At 45.5% G+C, this 16,380-nt stretch overlaps 1 protein-coding gene across 1 annotated transcript in view; it reads right to left on the reverse strand.

The window, feature by feature from the left end:
• Positions 1-4,193: 4,193 nt before the first annotated feature.
• Positions 4,194-16,380, reverse strand: part of NPTX2 (neuronal pentraxin 2) — a 34,460-nt gene continuing 22,273 nt past the window's right edge. Inside the window, 2 exon segments of the mRNA XM_030212029.1 lie at positions 4,194-5,322; positions 14,371-14,550. Coding sequence (XP_030067889.1) covers positions 5,095-5,322; positions 14,371-14,550 — 408 coding nt within the window. The 3' untranslated portion in view covers positions 4,194-5,094.

The following is a 16,380-nucleotide window of genomic DNA, read 5'->3' on the forward strand; positions in this document are numbered from 1 at the left end:
TATTAAGGTAGCACGAGTTTTAATTTCTTCCTGAGATTGCTCCAATAGTCCGGATACGTCCAGAAATTCAGAAGATGTTTGTAACTCAATAGGGGACGATTGAGAATTTTTCCCTTGTAGTTTAAGGTAATATATTTTTTGCAGTGGAGGCAAAGAGTCCTCTGGATATTTGAAAATCTCCTTCAAAAGTTTGTTAAACAGCTCTCTAGCAGACATATATTGTGTTTGAGGAAAATTTAATAAACGTAAATTTAAATTTCTTGAAGAATTTTCTAGATTTTCAAGTTTTCTGTGAATAATCAGACGATCTCCTGCTATTTGAGATTGCTGTTCTTGAGTTTTCACTATATCAGTTTCCATTGCAACTTGTTTAGCAGAAATCACTTCAACTTTTTCTTTAAGGTCTTTTACTTGTCTAGAATTATTCAATGAAACCGAAATAAAAGAAGTACAGATCTTATGTAGGGCTTCAAGAGCCATCCAAATAGAGTCCAGAGATATTTCCTGGGGTTTCGCCAGGGGCTGAATCGCCATCGCGCACAACGAGGCTTCCACCTCGAGACTACCGTTCCGGGTCCCCCTCATTGTTCTTTCTTCTAACGCCAATCCTGGCGAAATCTGGATGTCCCCCAACAAGGTCAGGTCTTCTGCCATCTTTTTCGACGGGGTCTGCCGTCCCTTCGATTCTATACCTTCACTCGGTAATCCAGCCCCGTCTACTTGTGGCGGTGGGGGAGCTATAGGTCCTAGCGGGCTGAGCGAAGTTTCGCTCTCCAAGCTGGGACTCTTCCCCGCCCCGGCAGCAGAAACGCCCGTCGGCGTAGAAACCAAAAAAGCAGAGATAGAAGTTTGGCCCAAAGAGGGGGTCTCCAGCCTAGAGAGGGACGGTCCCTTCGGCTTACCCTTTCTCTTTGGCATGCTCGTAGTATCAAAAAGAGAATAAGAAATGAGACTCAAGCAGAGCGTTCCACTCCTGCTTCCTGCTCGGTCGCCACCTTGGATTCTCTCCTGTGGCTTACACTTAATTTAAGAAAAAATTTCAAATTGAGTTAATACAGTTAAAGGTGACTAAGGATAGTCAGGGGAAGCAGTAGCTAACAGTGGGGAACTAAGCAGGGTAGGAGAGTGTGATGGGACAATTAATCAGCAGAGCAACTAGGGGAGTACGTTTTAACAAAGAAATACGTTTTCAGCAATTTTTTGAAAAGGGTGTGGTCCAATTGCGTTTTGAGGTGTTGCGGAAGAGCATTCCAGTATTTAGGACACCAGTAGCGGAAAGAAGAGGTGACAATCATCTTATATTTGACGCCCTTGCAGTTTGGGAAGTGTAGTTGGAGATATGACCGCGCTGCAGGCGTGGCATTCCTAGGTGGAAGATCAATCAGGTTGAAGATAAAGTTAGGAAGCAGAGAATGTTGTCCTAAGTTTATCTGGTTAGCTATTGCATTAGCACTCTGCATATTGCTGCTAACCAGATAGCGCTGTTGATCAGTGTTGATTTGGGATATTCAGCACCAGCTGGGATCCAGATATTGGCACTGAATATCTGGTGTTATTTTAACCTTGGCAGCCAGTGTTTGTAAAAAAAAAAAACAAAAACAAAACGTTGACTGTCGCGGGCTGAATATCAGCTGAAACATTTATATAGAAAACAAAAATCCAGCTCCCAAAGGAAGAATGTCTTGGTGAATAGCTAGACATTTCTTTCATCTCTCTTGGGTTCCTACACACTTCAGGAAATCTCTCTCTTTTTTTTCCAGGAAATATCTCAAGGCCTAAAAACTCTGTCAGCCTGATATTAAAAGGGAAATATCAGATTTATTTATTTATTTAATTTATTTATTTGTAGCATTTATACCCCGCTCTTTCCCGCTCGATAGCAGGTTCAGTGCGGCTTACACTGTGTGGTTACACAGGGATGACACAATGAAGTGGTACAGAGTATCACAGAGATAATACAATTGTGTAGAGAAGGACAAGAGGGAGAGATGTGGGGGCTAGGATTGAGGTATGTTAATGTTAGTGGTGTGGATTAGGTTCATAAATTAAGTTGGGTCGTTTGGGTAGGCTTGTTTGAAGTGGTATGTTTTCAGCAGCTTTCGGAAGGGTAGATGTTTGTTGGTTGTCCTGATGTGTCTTGGTATGGCGTTCCAGAGTTGGCTGCCTATAACAGAGAAGTTGGATGCCTAGTAAGTTTTGTATTTGAGACCTTTGCAATTGGGAAGGTGTAGATTGAGATACGTTCGAGAAAATTTGGACCCGTTCCCGGCTGGAAGGTCGATTAGGTTGGTCATGTAATTTGGAGATTCTCCGTGAACTATCTTGTGGATCAAAGTGTGTACTTTGAAGTTTATTCATTCTTTGATAGGGAGCCAGTGGAGTTTTTCACGGAGTGGTGTTGCACTTTCAAATCGTGATTTACCAAAAATGAGTCTGGCTGCCGTGTTTTGGGCGGTTTGGAGTTTTTTCAGGATTTGGGCTTTACAACCAATGAAGATGCTGTTGCAGTAGTCAGCGTGGGTGAGTACTGTGGATTGTACCAGACTGCGGAAGATGGTGCCAGGGCATTACATCAGAAATTCTGGACTGCAGATTTCAGGGCAGTCCTGGATTTGACCACCCCATCACAGTACATTATGGGACTTACAGTACTGACCTCGATGAGCAGGATCAGGCACTAGAACCCCACATTGCTTTGGGATGTAAATTCAAAACCAGAACTGACCAAAAAGTCTCCGCCCTGGCACTGGGAAACTTGACATTTCCGAGCACATGGATGCACCGAGAAGTTATCTGGAGAATGGTAATATTAAAACCGCTATCCAGATAAGCTTAAGAAAAAAAATCTGTGCTAATGTTAGCCAGACAACTATCTAGACAATGATCTCAATACCATTGCAACTCAGATAGTTACAGTACTTGCTGCTCTAGCTGGAGATTCAAAGCTGGTCACAATTCAGATTCCAGCGCTGAACACCTGGATTGTATTTAAATGTCGTGGTCAGCATTAAAAAAAAAAAACTAACACAAACCATGGTGTTTAAATATTGACACATTTCTGTCTCTTCCTCAGCTGTCAAGTTACCCAGTTCCAGGCTGGAGACTTTTTCGCCAGTCCTAGTTTTGAATTTACATCCCAAAGCAGTGTGGGAGTTGTAGTGTCTGATCCTGCCCATTCAAATCAGTGCTGCAAATACCACAATGCACCAGGAAGGAGTGGTCAGAAATATAGAACTGCCAAAATCTTCAGCCTGGTACTGGGTAACTTGGCACCAGGGACGTACCAAGGGGGGGAGGGCAGTCCACCCCGGGTGCACGCCGCTGGGGGGGTGCCGCGCACCGGTCAGCTTCCTTCGTTTCCATGCTCCCTCTGCCCTGGAACAGGAAGTAACCTGTTCCGGGGCAGAGGGAGCATGGAAATGAAGGAAGCTGACCGGCACATGGCACCCCCCCAGCGGCGTACACCCGGGGGGGGGGGTCTTTCGCCGGGGTGGGGGGTGTCTTTTCACTGGGGGGTCACGCTGCACCCGGGGGGGGGGGCATCAGCGATCCGCCCCAGGTGTCAGCCCCCCTAGGAGCGCCACTGCTTGCCACCTCTACTTCCTAGAATAGATTCTCAGGACTGTGCCCCTATCTGAAAGATTGTATAGGAGCTTGTTACTCGCTCTCTCTTTCTTCCTAATATACTCTGCCTTGGGGGTCTCTCCTATTTTCAGTCTCCTGTTTGAGGCTTCTGTTTTTGTTTACTTTCCAGTTTCTGTTTCCTTTTTTTTAGGTTTTTTTTTTTTTTTTAACTAGGAAGTCTTTGCATTAGTATTCAAGCATTATTCTTAATTTGAAATGCAAATCATATATGTATATGAAAAAATATGCAATTACATTTTGCACATGTTCATTTCTTACTGGGCTCCTTTTACATAGAAGCGCTCCCGATTAGCGGCCCGCTGAAAGCAAAGAAGCCCATTCTCATAGGGTTTTATTTCACATTCAGCATACGCTAATGGGTAGCTCCGCTTTGTAAAAGGAGCACATTGTGTTTTCTGCAAAATAGTGATACAACATGACCTTGTAAGCCACAAGAGATGATTAAACTAGCAGAGGAGAAAGAAACAAATCAGAATATCCATGTCGGGAGAGAAAAGAAATGACCGCATTTAAAGGAACAGCAGCAGTAGAACATAGAAGACCCTCATAGCACACCCAATCATTTTAATAAAGACATCATATAATCATCGGCAAAAAACAAAAATATTTTATTTACGGCAGGCATAAACTCAACTTTGGCACTGGCTCGTCAAAGGTCTTTTAAAGCAAAAACATATAAATAAATATACCAAAATGTACCCAAAAAACACATTTGTATGAAACAAACCAATGTGAGAGAAATATACTGAACTACATGTTTATAAATCAGGTCTGCACATACATCATATCCCCATCAATGGCATATTTGTTGTTCCTATTTATGGCTGACTCCTGCCTGAAATAAAAGCGGATGTCCTTTGAGCTTCTGATGCCACATAGTTGGCATCATACAACGTAAGCCCACACATCGCGTTGTGTCATAGAAGCATCTGGGGTATTTTAAAATTTAAAGAAATGCCCTTTAATGCAGAGATCAGGCACCTCTCTGTGGTTTTCGTTTCTGTATTGATCTGTTTTGACCACTGATGTTGAGTGGATGCAGGTTTGCATTGTGAAACAGCCATTCACAATTAGCATTTAAACATGTTTTGGAAAGCTGATCTTTATTGTTCTACACAGCATCAGTGAACCGGGCAATTTTTTACATTTGATAACTGAAAACAAAATATTTGCAAGAGATTTTTTTTTTTCCCCAGAAGAATGATGAAACCAGAGTTTTTCTCGACATTACTACATGAGAAAATGAAAACCGAAAAATGGTGCCCGACAACCCAGGCGTGTTACTAAATCCTTCTAGCTATTGCCGAAACAATAGAAAACGCTGCGGCACCCAACAAAGCATCTCAAGATTTAAAAATTCCTCTGGGGAAAGAAGAGCATCAGTGGACAATGACCCTCACAACCGATTGTCTCAAAATAAGGGTGCACTTAAGTGGAAACCATATATAGTTATAAATCTAGCAAACGTTCTTCACAGGTCTCCAATGGCCATTTGGTTGCCCCTCCAAATACATCAACATTGTTTTCAACCCAGGGTACAATATTTCCAGGCATGTTGGTGGAACAGTTAGCAATTCTCATGATGTCTTCTGCTTTTAAGATCCTGTCCCATATATTAAATTGGCTTATCTCGCCAACAAAGGCTTGAGTCGCATCAAATCTTCCTCCGACTGAGTCCTTGAAAGCAAATAATATCAGTTTATCAAAACATATCCCATTAGCAAAATGCAAAATATACTCTGCAAGTTAAAAACAAAACAGGTTTTTCTGTTTCTAGAAGGTCTAGGTAAAAGGTGCCCAGTATCTACCCAAGTGAAAGATATAAAGGCATGTTCTAGGCCAAGATGGCTAATATGTGGACATATGTTAGAATACATAATTGTATGAAATGTCATCATAACGGAAGATACTTTCAGTTATGATGTCAGTGAATCAAGTCAAGCTTCCAAAAAGTGGAAGCAAAGTCAAGCAATATACAGTGATGGCCTTGGTTTTCATACATTCTCAGGTGTACTCAGCGAGAGATGCACAGGCAAGCCAAACCACCACAAGGGTGGAGGTACACAAATTCCTACGAAAAGTAGAATCTGCGGAAAGGGAGAGTAGGAGGAGTAGGCTCTTGAACAACACTAGTAGGCGACGTAGATTAGGAACAATCTCTTTATTTAAATATACACTCGACTCAACACAGCCGTGTTTCGGCGCTACAGACGCCTTCTTCAGGAGTCTTGTGATATATAAATATACGAATATTAAGCTCAAAGAGAATGAAAGCAAGGCTTCTGCTACAATTGTAATCCACTGCCGATGCAGGAAAAAAAGCTCAGCGTATTCAATTGCACTTCTGTTCCTAATCTACGTCGCCTACTAGTGTTGTTCAAGAGCCTACTCCTCCTACTCCCCCTTTCCTCAGACTCAGCGAGAGATGGTCATCGCGCTGAATTGGCTACACTTTCTAGCAAAAATTCAAAGGTAAAAAGAAAATCTCCTGTATAGTAATCAAGCTTATATGGCTGAGAGATTTCCTTAGCTGGAGCAAGGCAGGCAGAAGCAACCAGGCAGTGTGGATGATTAAAGGGTCCTTTCACAAAACCGTGTTAGGAGCTAACCCACACCCTAACCCAGCTTAAAATGGTGCACCATAGGATACACTCAAGTGTCTCACAGTAACTACCAAATGTGCACACACTAACTGTACGATAAAAAATATTTTTCATTTTTTTTTAGGAGAGAGCGTGTAGGAGGTGGAAAGTGGGCTAATCCGTTACCGCAGCTACATTACCGAATTCTAACTGATAGTGGGTGACAGTAACTGCTCACATGGTAATTTTTTTTTTTAAATAGCCAGACACTAATGGCAATAAAAGTACAAAATGGCCATTTTTATGGGTGTGGTAAAAATGACTGTAGTGCATAGGAAAGACCTACATAAGGGTGCGCTAAGACCACTTTTATTGCAGCTTAGTAAAAGGACCCCTATATGATCCTTACCTGCCAACATCTACTCAGTGGCGATCCTAGGTCGGCTGCACCCGGGGCGGATCGCCGCTGCGCAGAGCCCCCCCGGGTGCAGTGGCATCCGTCCCCCCAGGGTGCAGCACGACACTCCCCTCGCCGGCACATCAAGACCCCCCACCCCCGGGTGCATTCTTGGCTGCTGGAGGGTGCAGAGAGCAGCTTTGCGCCTCTCGGCTCCACTGGCTCCCTGCTCCCTCTGCCCCGGAACAGGAAGTAACCAGTTCTGGGGCAGAGAGAGCAGGGAACCAGCGGAGCCGACAGGCACACGGCTGCTCTCTGCACCCTCCAGCAGTGTGCACCCGGGGCGGACTGCCCCCACTGCCCCGCCCTTGCTACGCCGCTGCATCTACTATATTACTGGATTTTATTATACAGTATTTGATATCCTGTCTTTGAAAAACAAATCACATCAAGACAGATTATGATATGATCAGTGTGCATGTATTACAAAGAATGATGGCTGAAAATTTGCACCTTCAAGAAGCAGAACTTGTGGAAGACATTATACATTATCCTCCTGCACTCTTGAAAGCTGGTGTCTGAAGCTTCTGAAATAAGTCTCGGAATTTCAGATCCTTTATGTTACTGCCTTCGATACCCCGGCATTCCAAATGGCATAACTGTATTTTGTCATTTACTCTTGAAACCAAAAGGGATGCCAGGAAGACCAGTTAATACATTGTGCATTACTAGAATGGTAGTGAAGTACTTTTGGAAGTCAAGTGCTTCCAAATACTCCCACATCTATATCCAGGAGTGGCTGACAGCAACACAATCCTTCGAGCCTTCGGAATTACAATTATCTATTTTTCCGTGGTAATCGATAGAAATAAAACATAAAAAAGAAAATAAGATGATACCTTCTTGATTAGCTTTCGAAGGTTGCCCTTCTTCGTCAGATTGGAAATAAGCAAATCTTGGTAGATGACAGTATATATAAAGTGAAACATCAAAGCTTACAAGTGACAATCTAACAGGATGGGGGTGGAGGTGGATAGGTGAGACAGGGGGATATGCATGGAGACAGGAGAGTGACAAATAAAACAGTACAATTTACAGTTTTATTGTATATACTTATATATACTGTCATTCTCCTCTCTCCTCCTCTCATACACATCCCTTGTTCTTGGCCATCCCATCCATGCCATAAAATTGTAAATTGTACTGTTTTGTTTGTCACTCTCCTGTCCCCATGCATATCCCCCTGGCTCACCTATCCACCTCCACCCCCATCCTGTTAGATTGTCACTGAAATGCTTTGATGTTTCACTTATATATACTGTCATCTACCAAGATTTACTTATTTCCGATCTGACAAAGAAGGGCAACCTTCGAAAGCTAATCAAGAAATGTATTAAGTTTATGTCCAATAAAAAAAGGTATCATTTTCTTTTTCATGTTTTATTTTGTTTTATTTCTATTGATTACCTTTGAAAGTGGACTAACACGGCTACCACACCTCTCTATTTTTCTGTGAAACATCTTTGGCACTGTCCAGCAAAGCTATTAGATACATTTTCCGGCTCATGCCGTCCTGAACGCAGCAAAATCAATATGTGCATATATTTTCCCCGTTATTGTTCATAGATTCGTAGAGAGAGATTCATAGATAGAAAGATCTATAGTTCAGAGGGACAAGGGGAAAGAGCTCAGATGTTTTTGTGGTGGGAGTTAGAACTTCCCGTTCCCCTCAGATTGGCATCTATAAGGGACCCCCCCCCCTCCTCCCAGCATTCACCCCATCCTCCACGCACACACACACTCGATCATCACATCCCACTCCTCCTCCCAGTCCTGCTGCCACCAGCCTCAACTTTCACACCTGCTCAGTCGTAGCTGCCACATTGCGATACTTTTTACTTCTTAATATATTCTTACCACCTCTTTACATTTATTTTGATTGTATTTGATTCTTCATTTTTGCAGCTTTTCACATGTCCCTTCCTCTTTGATTTTTTACATTTGTTTCTTCTGTTATTCACTGTATTCTCAACATTTTCTCTAGATCTTTCCATCTTGTCATCATCTTTTCTTTTTTTCACTTATGTTATAGGTTTCATTTCTTTTGTTTTCCCTACCATTCTCTTCTCTCTCCTTCTCTCATACACATCCCTTGTTCTTGGCTATCCCATCCGTCTGATTCATCCTTCCCTACAATTCCCTCATCTTTCACCTCTTTCTGGCATCTCCTCCTCTACCCTCCCTCCTTGCTTCTTTTCTACACTTTCTCCCTCTTTCTTTCTCTTTCCACTTCTCTTGCCCTTCCCATTCATCTCCCCTCCTCACCCTTCTCTCAGCTCTTCTTCCTTCTCCCTTTCCTCCCCTGGCTTTCTACCTTCCACATTCTCACTCGTTTATCCCCCTCCCCACTAATCTTTCTCCTATCTCTCATCTTCCCTCCTCCCCATACATTTTCTTTTACTCTTTCCTCCTGACACCTCTTTCCTACTCCATCCCTCCCAGAACTCACCCACTTTCACATTCCTTGGCATACTCTTTCTCCCCTCCTCACCCCCAATTGACCTGTTTTTCTCCACCAAGTCCAGGATCTTTCCCTCCCACTAGCAGGTCCAGTCAGTGTCTCTCCCATTCTCTCCCCTCCACCCCCCCCCCCACCCCCACTGTCATCTTTTCCCTCTCCCTCCCTACTCCAGTATGCCAGTATCTCTCTCTCTACCCCCTTTTCACCCTCCAAACCAAGCCCAGCATCTCTCCCTCTCCTTCTCCTTAGAAGGTCCAGCATCTTTTCCACTCCCTCCTCTTCCCTCCCCTATCACATCCATCAGCTTTCTTTCTCCTGTCACTTCCCCTGCCCTCAATATCCTCCAGGTCTAGCATCTCTCTCTCTCTCTCTCTCTCTCTGTGTTCCCAACTCCCCTGCATGTTTCTTTCCCAAGCTGGGACTTCTTTTCAGCAAAATAAAAAAATAGAAACGAACCTCATGGAACTTTTCTGGCCCAGTGTTTGAAAGACTCTGCAGTGTCTGGCCCTCTGATGTCACTTCCTGGTGCTGTATGGGATGAGACAAGGCAGAGTCTTTCAAAATAAACTTAAAAAATCCAAATGGAGTCTAAGGCAGGAATTCCCCCAGCTAGTCTTCTTTTCATGATAACCACAATAAAATTTATCTCTATCGTGCTAGTGGGTACTCCAGAACCAGCTTGAGAAACACCAATCCAACAAAGCAGAAAATGGATTAAACAGTGACTAAACATGAAAATCAAAGAAAGCTCAAATTCATGGTTGGTTAGACAGTAGGTACAGGAGGATTAAAAATCCTTGAACAAAAGCATGAGTAGAAAAGGTCATACACATCTTCCTGTATAGTAAGTATTTGCTTTCATTAGCACAAATTCAGTTCATTTAGAGGCCTAAAAAATGTTAGTGCACACAAATCGGTATTACACACTGTGACAAGCAGCTAAGGAGTGCCTGTCATGTGAGAAAGTCAAGGGTAAACGTTAGTGTTATTTCCACTCCTCAAGCATAAGGAAGAATAAAGCGTAGACTTTTGAGAAAGCTGGACTACAATGTCCAGCAGGCAGTAGAGCTGGAAGAGGAAGGAGCACGTGCTTGAGAGTGGGGAAAGCTGGACTACATTTCCCAGCAAGCAGTAAGCCTGGAAGGGAAGGAGCATGTGCTTGAGGGTGGAGAAAGCTGGACTACATTTCCCAGCAGGCAGTAATAAGGCTGGACGGGGAAGAAGCATGTGCCTGAGGGTGGAGAAAGCTGAACTACATTTCCCAGCAGGCAGTAGAGCTGGAAGAGGAAGAAGCACGTGCTTGAGAGTGGGAAAAGCTGGACTACATTTCACAGCAAGCAGTAAGCCTGGAAGGGGAAGGAGCATGTGCAGGGTGGAGAAAGCTGGACTACATTTCCCAGCAGCCAGCATGGCTGGAGTTGGAGGGAGCAGGTGGAAGGAACGTGACAGGAGTGCTAATTAGAAGGCTCCCAGGTGCTTGATTACTAAGCTATCTCATATTATGAGAGAACTTTTAAAAGAGGGGTTTGTCTCTTCCAGTACACACAAAGAGCATAGCATACAGGGAAAGAAGGATAAATTTCCTCAAGACTGTAGGCAGTTCGCTACTGTAGCAAGGTTCCCTCTCCTTGCTTGTTTTCCTAGATCTAGGCACAGACAGACGAGTCTGGGTCTCACAATTAGTTGCTGGGAACCTGGGGAAGCAGAGTTCTGCCTCAGGCTCAAGGAGGAGCTTAAGGAATTTAAAAGCACGTTGGTGAAAGGATGAAGGCCAGTCCAGGCAGGGCCGCCGAGACACTAGGCCGGGCCCGGGGCAAGGCCGCCCCATCTCCGTCCCCCTGCCGCCCCCTGTCACTGTAGTCCCCGGTCTCACCTGCCTGCCTCCAAGGCTCCGGGCCCCCTACATTCGAAGCGGCAGTCGCAGATCACCTCCCTTCGGGCCTTCCCTCCCTGTGTCCTACCCTCGCGGAAACCGGAAGTTACATCAGACGAGGGTGGGACACAGGGAGGGAAGTTCCGAAGAGAGGCGATCTGCGACTGCCGCTTCGAATGCAGGGGGCCTGCAGCGCCGGCAGCCTGACCCCATCGCCAGGCCCCCCTTGGAGGCCCGGGCAATTTTGTCCTCCCTGCTCCCCCTCTCAGTGGCCCCGAGTCCAGGAAAAAAAAAAAAAAAGAGGTGTGAAGCAAACCCTTCTCTGAGTCTGCTTCATAGGTAGCTTTGGATCTAGTTTTTTTGGGGGGGAGGGGGAGATTTACTCTTATCCAGATTCCAGAAAAGTTGTGATAAGAGGAAAAGCTTAAGGGTAACTCCCTTAAATAGGAAGCAGAGATACATAATAAGGAATGTCTGTTAAAGCTGGCCAATACTGGAAAAGAGACTTCAATTTCAGTGCACAGACTTTAAATTAAGGCACTGCTTTCTGGGTCAGAAAACCTGGACTGGAATGTCATGTAAAACAGGAAATGAAAGGGGAGAATTGGAAGCACCTGCTGTCTGGCTGTGGCCTGGTTTTGAACTTATATCCCAAAGCAGTGATGGGATTTGTAGTTCTGGATTCTACCCATTGAAATCAGTGCTGCAAGTCCCATAATGCACCAGGATAGGGTGGTCAGAAATCCAGGACATCCCAAACCCTCCAGCCTGGAACTGGGTAATTTGGCATCTTTGTGGCTGTAATAGAGAGAGAGGTTAGGTCTAAGCTAGGGCTGGGCAACCACAGTTTGAGAGAGCCACAACCCAGTCGGGTTTTCAAGATTTTCACAATGAATATGCATAAGATTAGGGTTACCATATTTGGTCCCCCCAAAAAGAGGACATGCCCTGCCCCACCACTCCCCGCCCCCTTTCACGCCCCCGCTCCACCTCCTTTCACACCCTCACACCGCCCCCTTTCACACCCTCGCACCGCCCCCCTCCACTCCCCTCCCCGTCACCCCCCTTCCCTTACTCTACCTCCCTGGTGGTCTAGTGACCTCTTTGGGGCAGTAAAGAGCCCCCTCTTTGCTGCCCGGAGCACTGCCCTGCATCCTGTTGCTGATCTCGGTGCTGATTCAAAATGGCCACCGAGAGTTGAAGTCTCGCGAGGTTGCTTCAACTCTCGGTGGCCATTTTGAATCAGCGCCGAGATGAGCAACAGGATGCAGGGCGGCACTCCGGGCAGGAAAGAGAGGGCTCTTTCCTGCCCCAAAGGCGGAAGAGGTCACTAGACCACCGGGCAGTAGAGTAGTAAGTAAGGGGAGGGCCGGGAGGCTAACATAGGATGGCCCGCCCGCCTGCCCGTTTGTCCAGAAATCCGGACAAACGGGCAGATTGGCAAAACCTGCCTGGTTGCCTGGACATGTCCTCAAAAAGAGGACATGTCCGGGTAAATCCGGACATATGGTAACCCTACATAAGATTGATTGATTTGTATTTACTGCAAGTAAATCTGATGCAATATTCATTGTAAAAATCTTGAAACCCCGACTGGGTTGTGGCCAGGGGCGTAGCCAGACTTCGGCGGGAGGGGGGTCCAGAGCCCGAGGTGAGGGGCCACTACCAACTTTGACCCCTCCCCCCGCCAACCCTCCCTGCCACTGCCGTCGCAGTCAGCTACCTTTGCTGGCGGGGGGGGGGGGGGTCGAGAGGGTCGTCAGCAGGGGTTCCAGGGCCAAATCTATGGGGGCCCAGGCCCCCGTGGCCCCACGTAGCTATGCCATTGGTTGTGGCGGTTGAGAACAGTGGTTCCTCACCCCTGGTCTGATCTAAGGCAGACCTAGAAACTTCTAAGCAGGAGCTTGCTGATCTTCCGCTGGGGAACTAAGGGGCCCCTTTTACTAAAGGGTTGGCGTGCAGCAATCTGGAACGACCGCTGGGCTAATTCCGCCCCAGCATGTGCCATTTCCAGCGCTACAGCGATTTCCATATTTTTACTGTTGGGTTAGTACGGGAGCCTTTACTGCCATCTCAATTGGTGGCAGTAAGTGCTCCCCCCCCCCCCCCCCGACCGAAATTACCATATGGTCATTTCTTTTTCCAGTCTTTTTACCCTTTGTGGTAAAAGTGGCAAAAACACTGCCGCTAGTGCAGGGCCCCACTTTACTGCAGCTCGGTAAAAGGGCCCCTAAGAAAGGAAAGAAACCCTTGCTAGTGATATGGAGAGAACGTGTATTTTATGTTAAGAAGCATTAAAGCCTTTGATTTTGGAAAGTTTCAATGTTGTTCTTCTGGGTAAGGCCCTGGAAATAAGGGTGACCACCTAATAAGACCTTGGCAGGGTACTTGTCTCACTGGCCTGTACAGCACTTGGCTCAGAACATTGAAAATCTGACACAAAGACAGACCGGGATCATCACAGCACACACAGTATGTGTAATAAAGTTCTAGCATGCATACAATACATGCTTTGACAACAAAAGCATGAAACCAATTGAAAAAAAAAATCAGGAAAATTTCTGAAAAACAGAAAAAACTCATTTTTGCCATTCACATAACGTACAAGGCACTTTTAGCACAAATATAAATATTAATAATTTCTAAGGAAACCACCACATAGGGGTGTAGCCAGACCTCGTGGTGGGAGGGGGGACACATTTTGGTCCACCACCTCGCCGCCGCCCTGCCGCACCATCCCGCCACTTCCCACCCAACCTAACACCAGCCAGCTAAAGTGTTGTCCAACACCGGTCTCCGGCGCCGCCGCATTGCCTGCCCTGTCTTCCCCACATATCCTGCACACTCCTTTTAGTGAAATTGAGCATGGTTGGGGACCCCTGTCAGTAAAACCAGGGACCCACAGGAATTTGGGGGGGGGGGCCAGGCCCCTTTAGCCCCATATAGCTATGCTGCACCTGTTCTTTTTCATGTGGGAGGCTGAGGCGTAAAACTATTTTCCTCCCCCAACCTAAGAACACCTATGGGAACCCCTCCCCATAAAATGCCCAAAAAGGTCATTCAGCTAAGCTATTTTGTCTGTTTATATGACTTTGAAATTCCTTGTTGTTAAGTTCATTACTATTTGCACAGATATTATTAACTGTTTGCAATATTCAGTACAAAACCTGAACAGAGTAAATTAAATTTCAAGAAACCATATTTAAGGTATTTGGCAAACTTTGCAAACTATTATTTAGGTCCAATTCAGTTCTCAAACACTGAATGGAACAATTGGGTGATATATTTTGTAGAAATGGTACCTCAAATGCATTGTACATGTTATGAAAGAAAGTACGACGGCTTCACTCACCTGCTCCTGACCCAGAATTAGAATGCCACCTGGTTTAATTGGGTGCCAAGGGGCAAGATTGTCCCCCGAGCCAAATTTCTCTCCATCCTGATACGCTTCCCACAGCCCATCCCTCGTTGTCCAGGTAACACAGATATGGTGCCATTTTCCATCACCCAGAGACAGAGGAAGTTGTGCAACCTGTAAATCGAGCCCAAAAAAAAAAAAACAAAGCTGAGTCCCGATGCCCTGTGTGTGACACTTCCCAATTTTCGTATTCAGACTAAAAACTGTTGATGCTATTCTTATAAAGCTGATATCAAAATGCAAATATTTTCCTTAGACCTACAAAATGGGAAAAGTCCACTTAATTAAAAAAAAAAACACCTGTAAAACATTGTAGCAGATTTTTACAACCAGTTCCAATTGCTTTCATGAAATGTTTTCCATTAACCGCAGCCAGAAATCTGAGAAAAAATGCCCCATACCTGCTGCCAGGGCCGTGCCAACACGTTAAGCGAGGTAAGCATGGCAGGAGGACGCCATCCTCTGGGGGGCGCCCCGCCGCGTCATGCTTACCTCGCCCTCTCCCATGTCCCAACTGCCCGCCCTCTTCTCCCCCCTCCAACAAGATCCCTTTTAAATTTACCTCCGGCAGCGAACGAAGGCGCAGCGTCAGTGAAGGAGGCGGCGCTCCCGACGTCTCTACTAGTCTTCCCTTCGCTCAGTGTTCCGCCTTCTTCTGACGTCAAGGAAATGACATCAGAAGAAGGCGGGACATTGAGCGACAGGAAGACTAGAGACGTCGGGAGCGCCGCCTCCTTCACTGATGCTGCGCCTTCGTTCGCTGCCGGAGGTAAATTTAAAAGGGATCTTGGGGGTGGGGAGAAGAGGGCGGGCAGTTGGGACATGGCCCAGGGAGCAGGAGGGAGGCGATCACCTTCATGGGGCGGGGGGAGCACGCAACTGTTCATCTGCGGGGGGGGGGGGGGGGCGCCACAGACCCTTGGCACGGCCCTGCCTGCTGCTTTGAATTAACACATATGCATGTATTTATCTAACTTCTTTTTCAGTTATGATGTTATTGGGATTTATATTTCTATTGCAAATATCGATTGTGAAGATAAAGAACTGCCATAAAGGGACACGCATATTAAAAGAACTTAAGCAACGAGCTTCCCTTGTAAGAGCAGTTTGCAATCCGATAAAATTTATTTAGGGCTTGATTCACCCACATCTTGGACTTAAGAGACATTTCTGTCAAAAAAAACTAGAAAAACATATATTTGTCAGTCTTAAGAGATAAAACGAATCATATCCTGTATTTATGAAACATAGTTAAGGACTTTTGTGCCTAATCAAATATAAACACCTTCTGCATTGGATTTTAAATGTGCCACTGCTCAAAAATCTCACAATATATTAGCAGCTCCTTTTAAACATATATGAGCCCTCTAATCCCTTTCTGGATATGCAGAGCTGCTCCCTGACATGCCCAGGTGGTCAACAGGGTGTTACATAAGTACATAAGTATTGCCACACTGGGACAGACCAAAGGTCCATCAAGCCCAGTATCCTGTTTCCAACAGTGGCCAATTCAGGTCACAAGTACCTGGCAAGATCCCAGAAAAGCTCAATACATTTTATGATGCTTATCCAGAAATAAGCAGTGGATTTTCCCAAGTCAATTTAATAATGGTCTATGGACTTTTCCTTTAGGAAGCCGTCCGGACCCTTTTTAAACCCTGCTAAGCTAACTGCCTTTACCGCATTCTATGGCAATGAATTCCAGAGTTTAATTACACGTTCTCATCAATGTTCTCCCTTAATTGTGCAGAAGTCCTCCAGTGGGGAGTGAAGCTTCAATATCGTACTTTCAATCACTAAAGACAGGCAGATCCTCTGGAGTCCTACAGAACTTGCCTGTCCCTTGCTATTGAACATGTGATTGAAACAGTACCCCCACTGGCAGGAATGTAGGTGGAGGACTCCCACACAGCTTAGAGGGAACATTGGTTCCTACCACACCTT

The sequence above is a fragment of the Microcaecilia unicolor genome, chromosome 8 (genome assembly GCF_901765095.1).
Source record: "Microcaecilia unicolor chromosome 8, aMicUni1.1, whole genome shotgun sequence".
NCBI classification, from domain to species: Eukaryota; Metazoa; Chordata; class Amphibia; order Gymnophiona; family Siphonopidae; genus Microcaecilia; species Microcaecilia unicolor.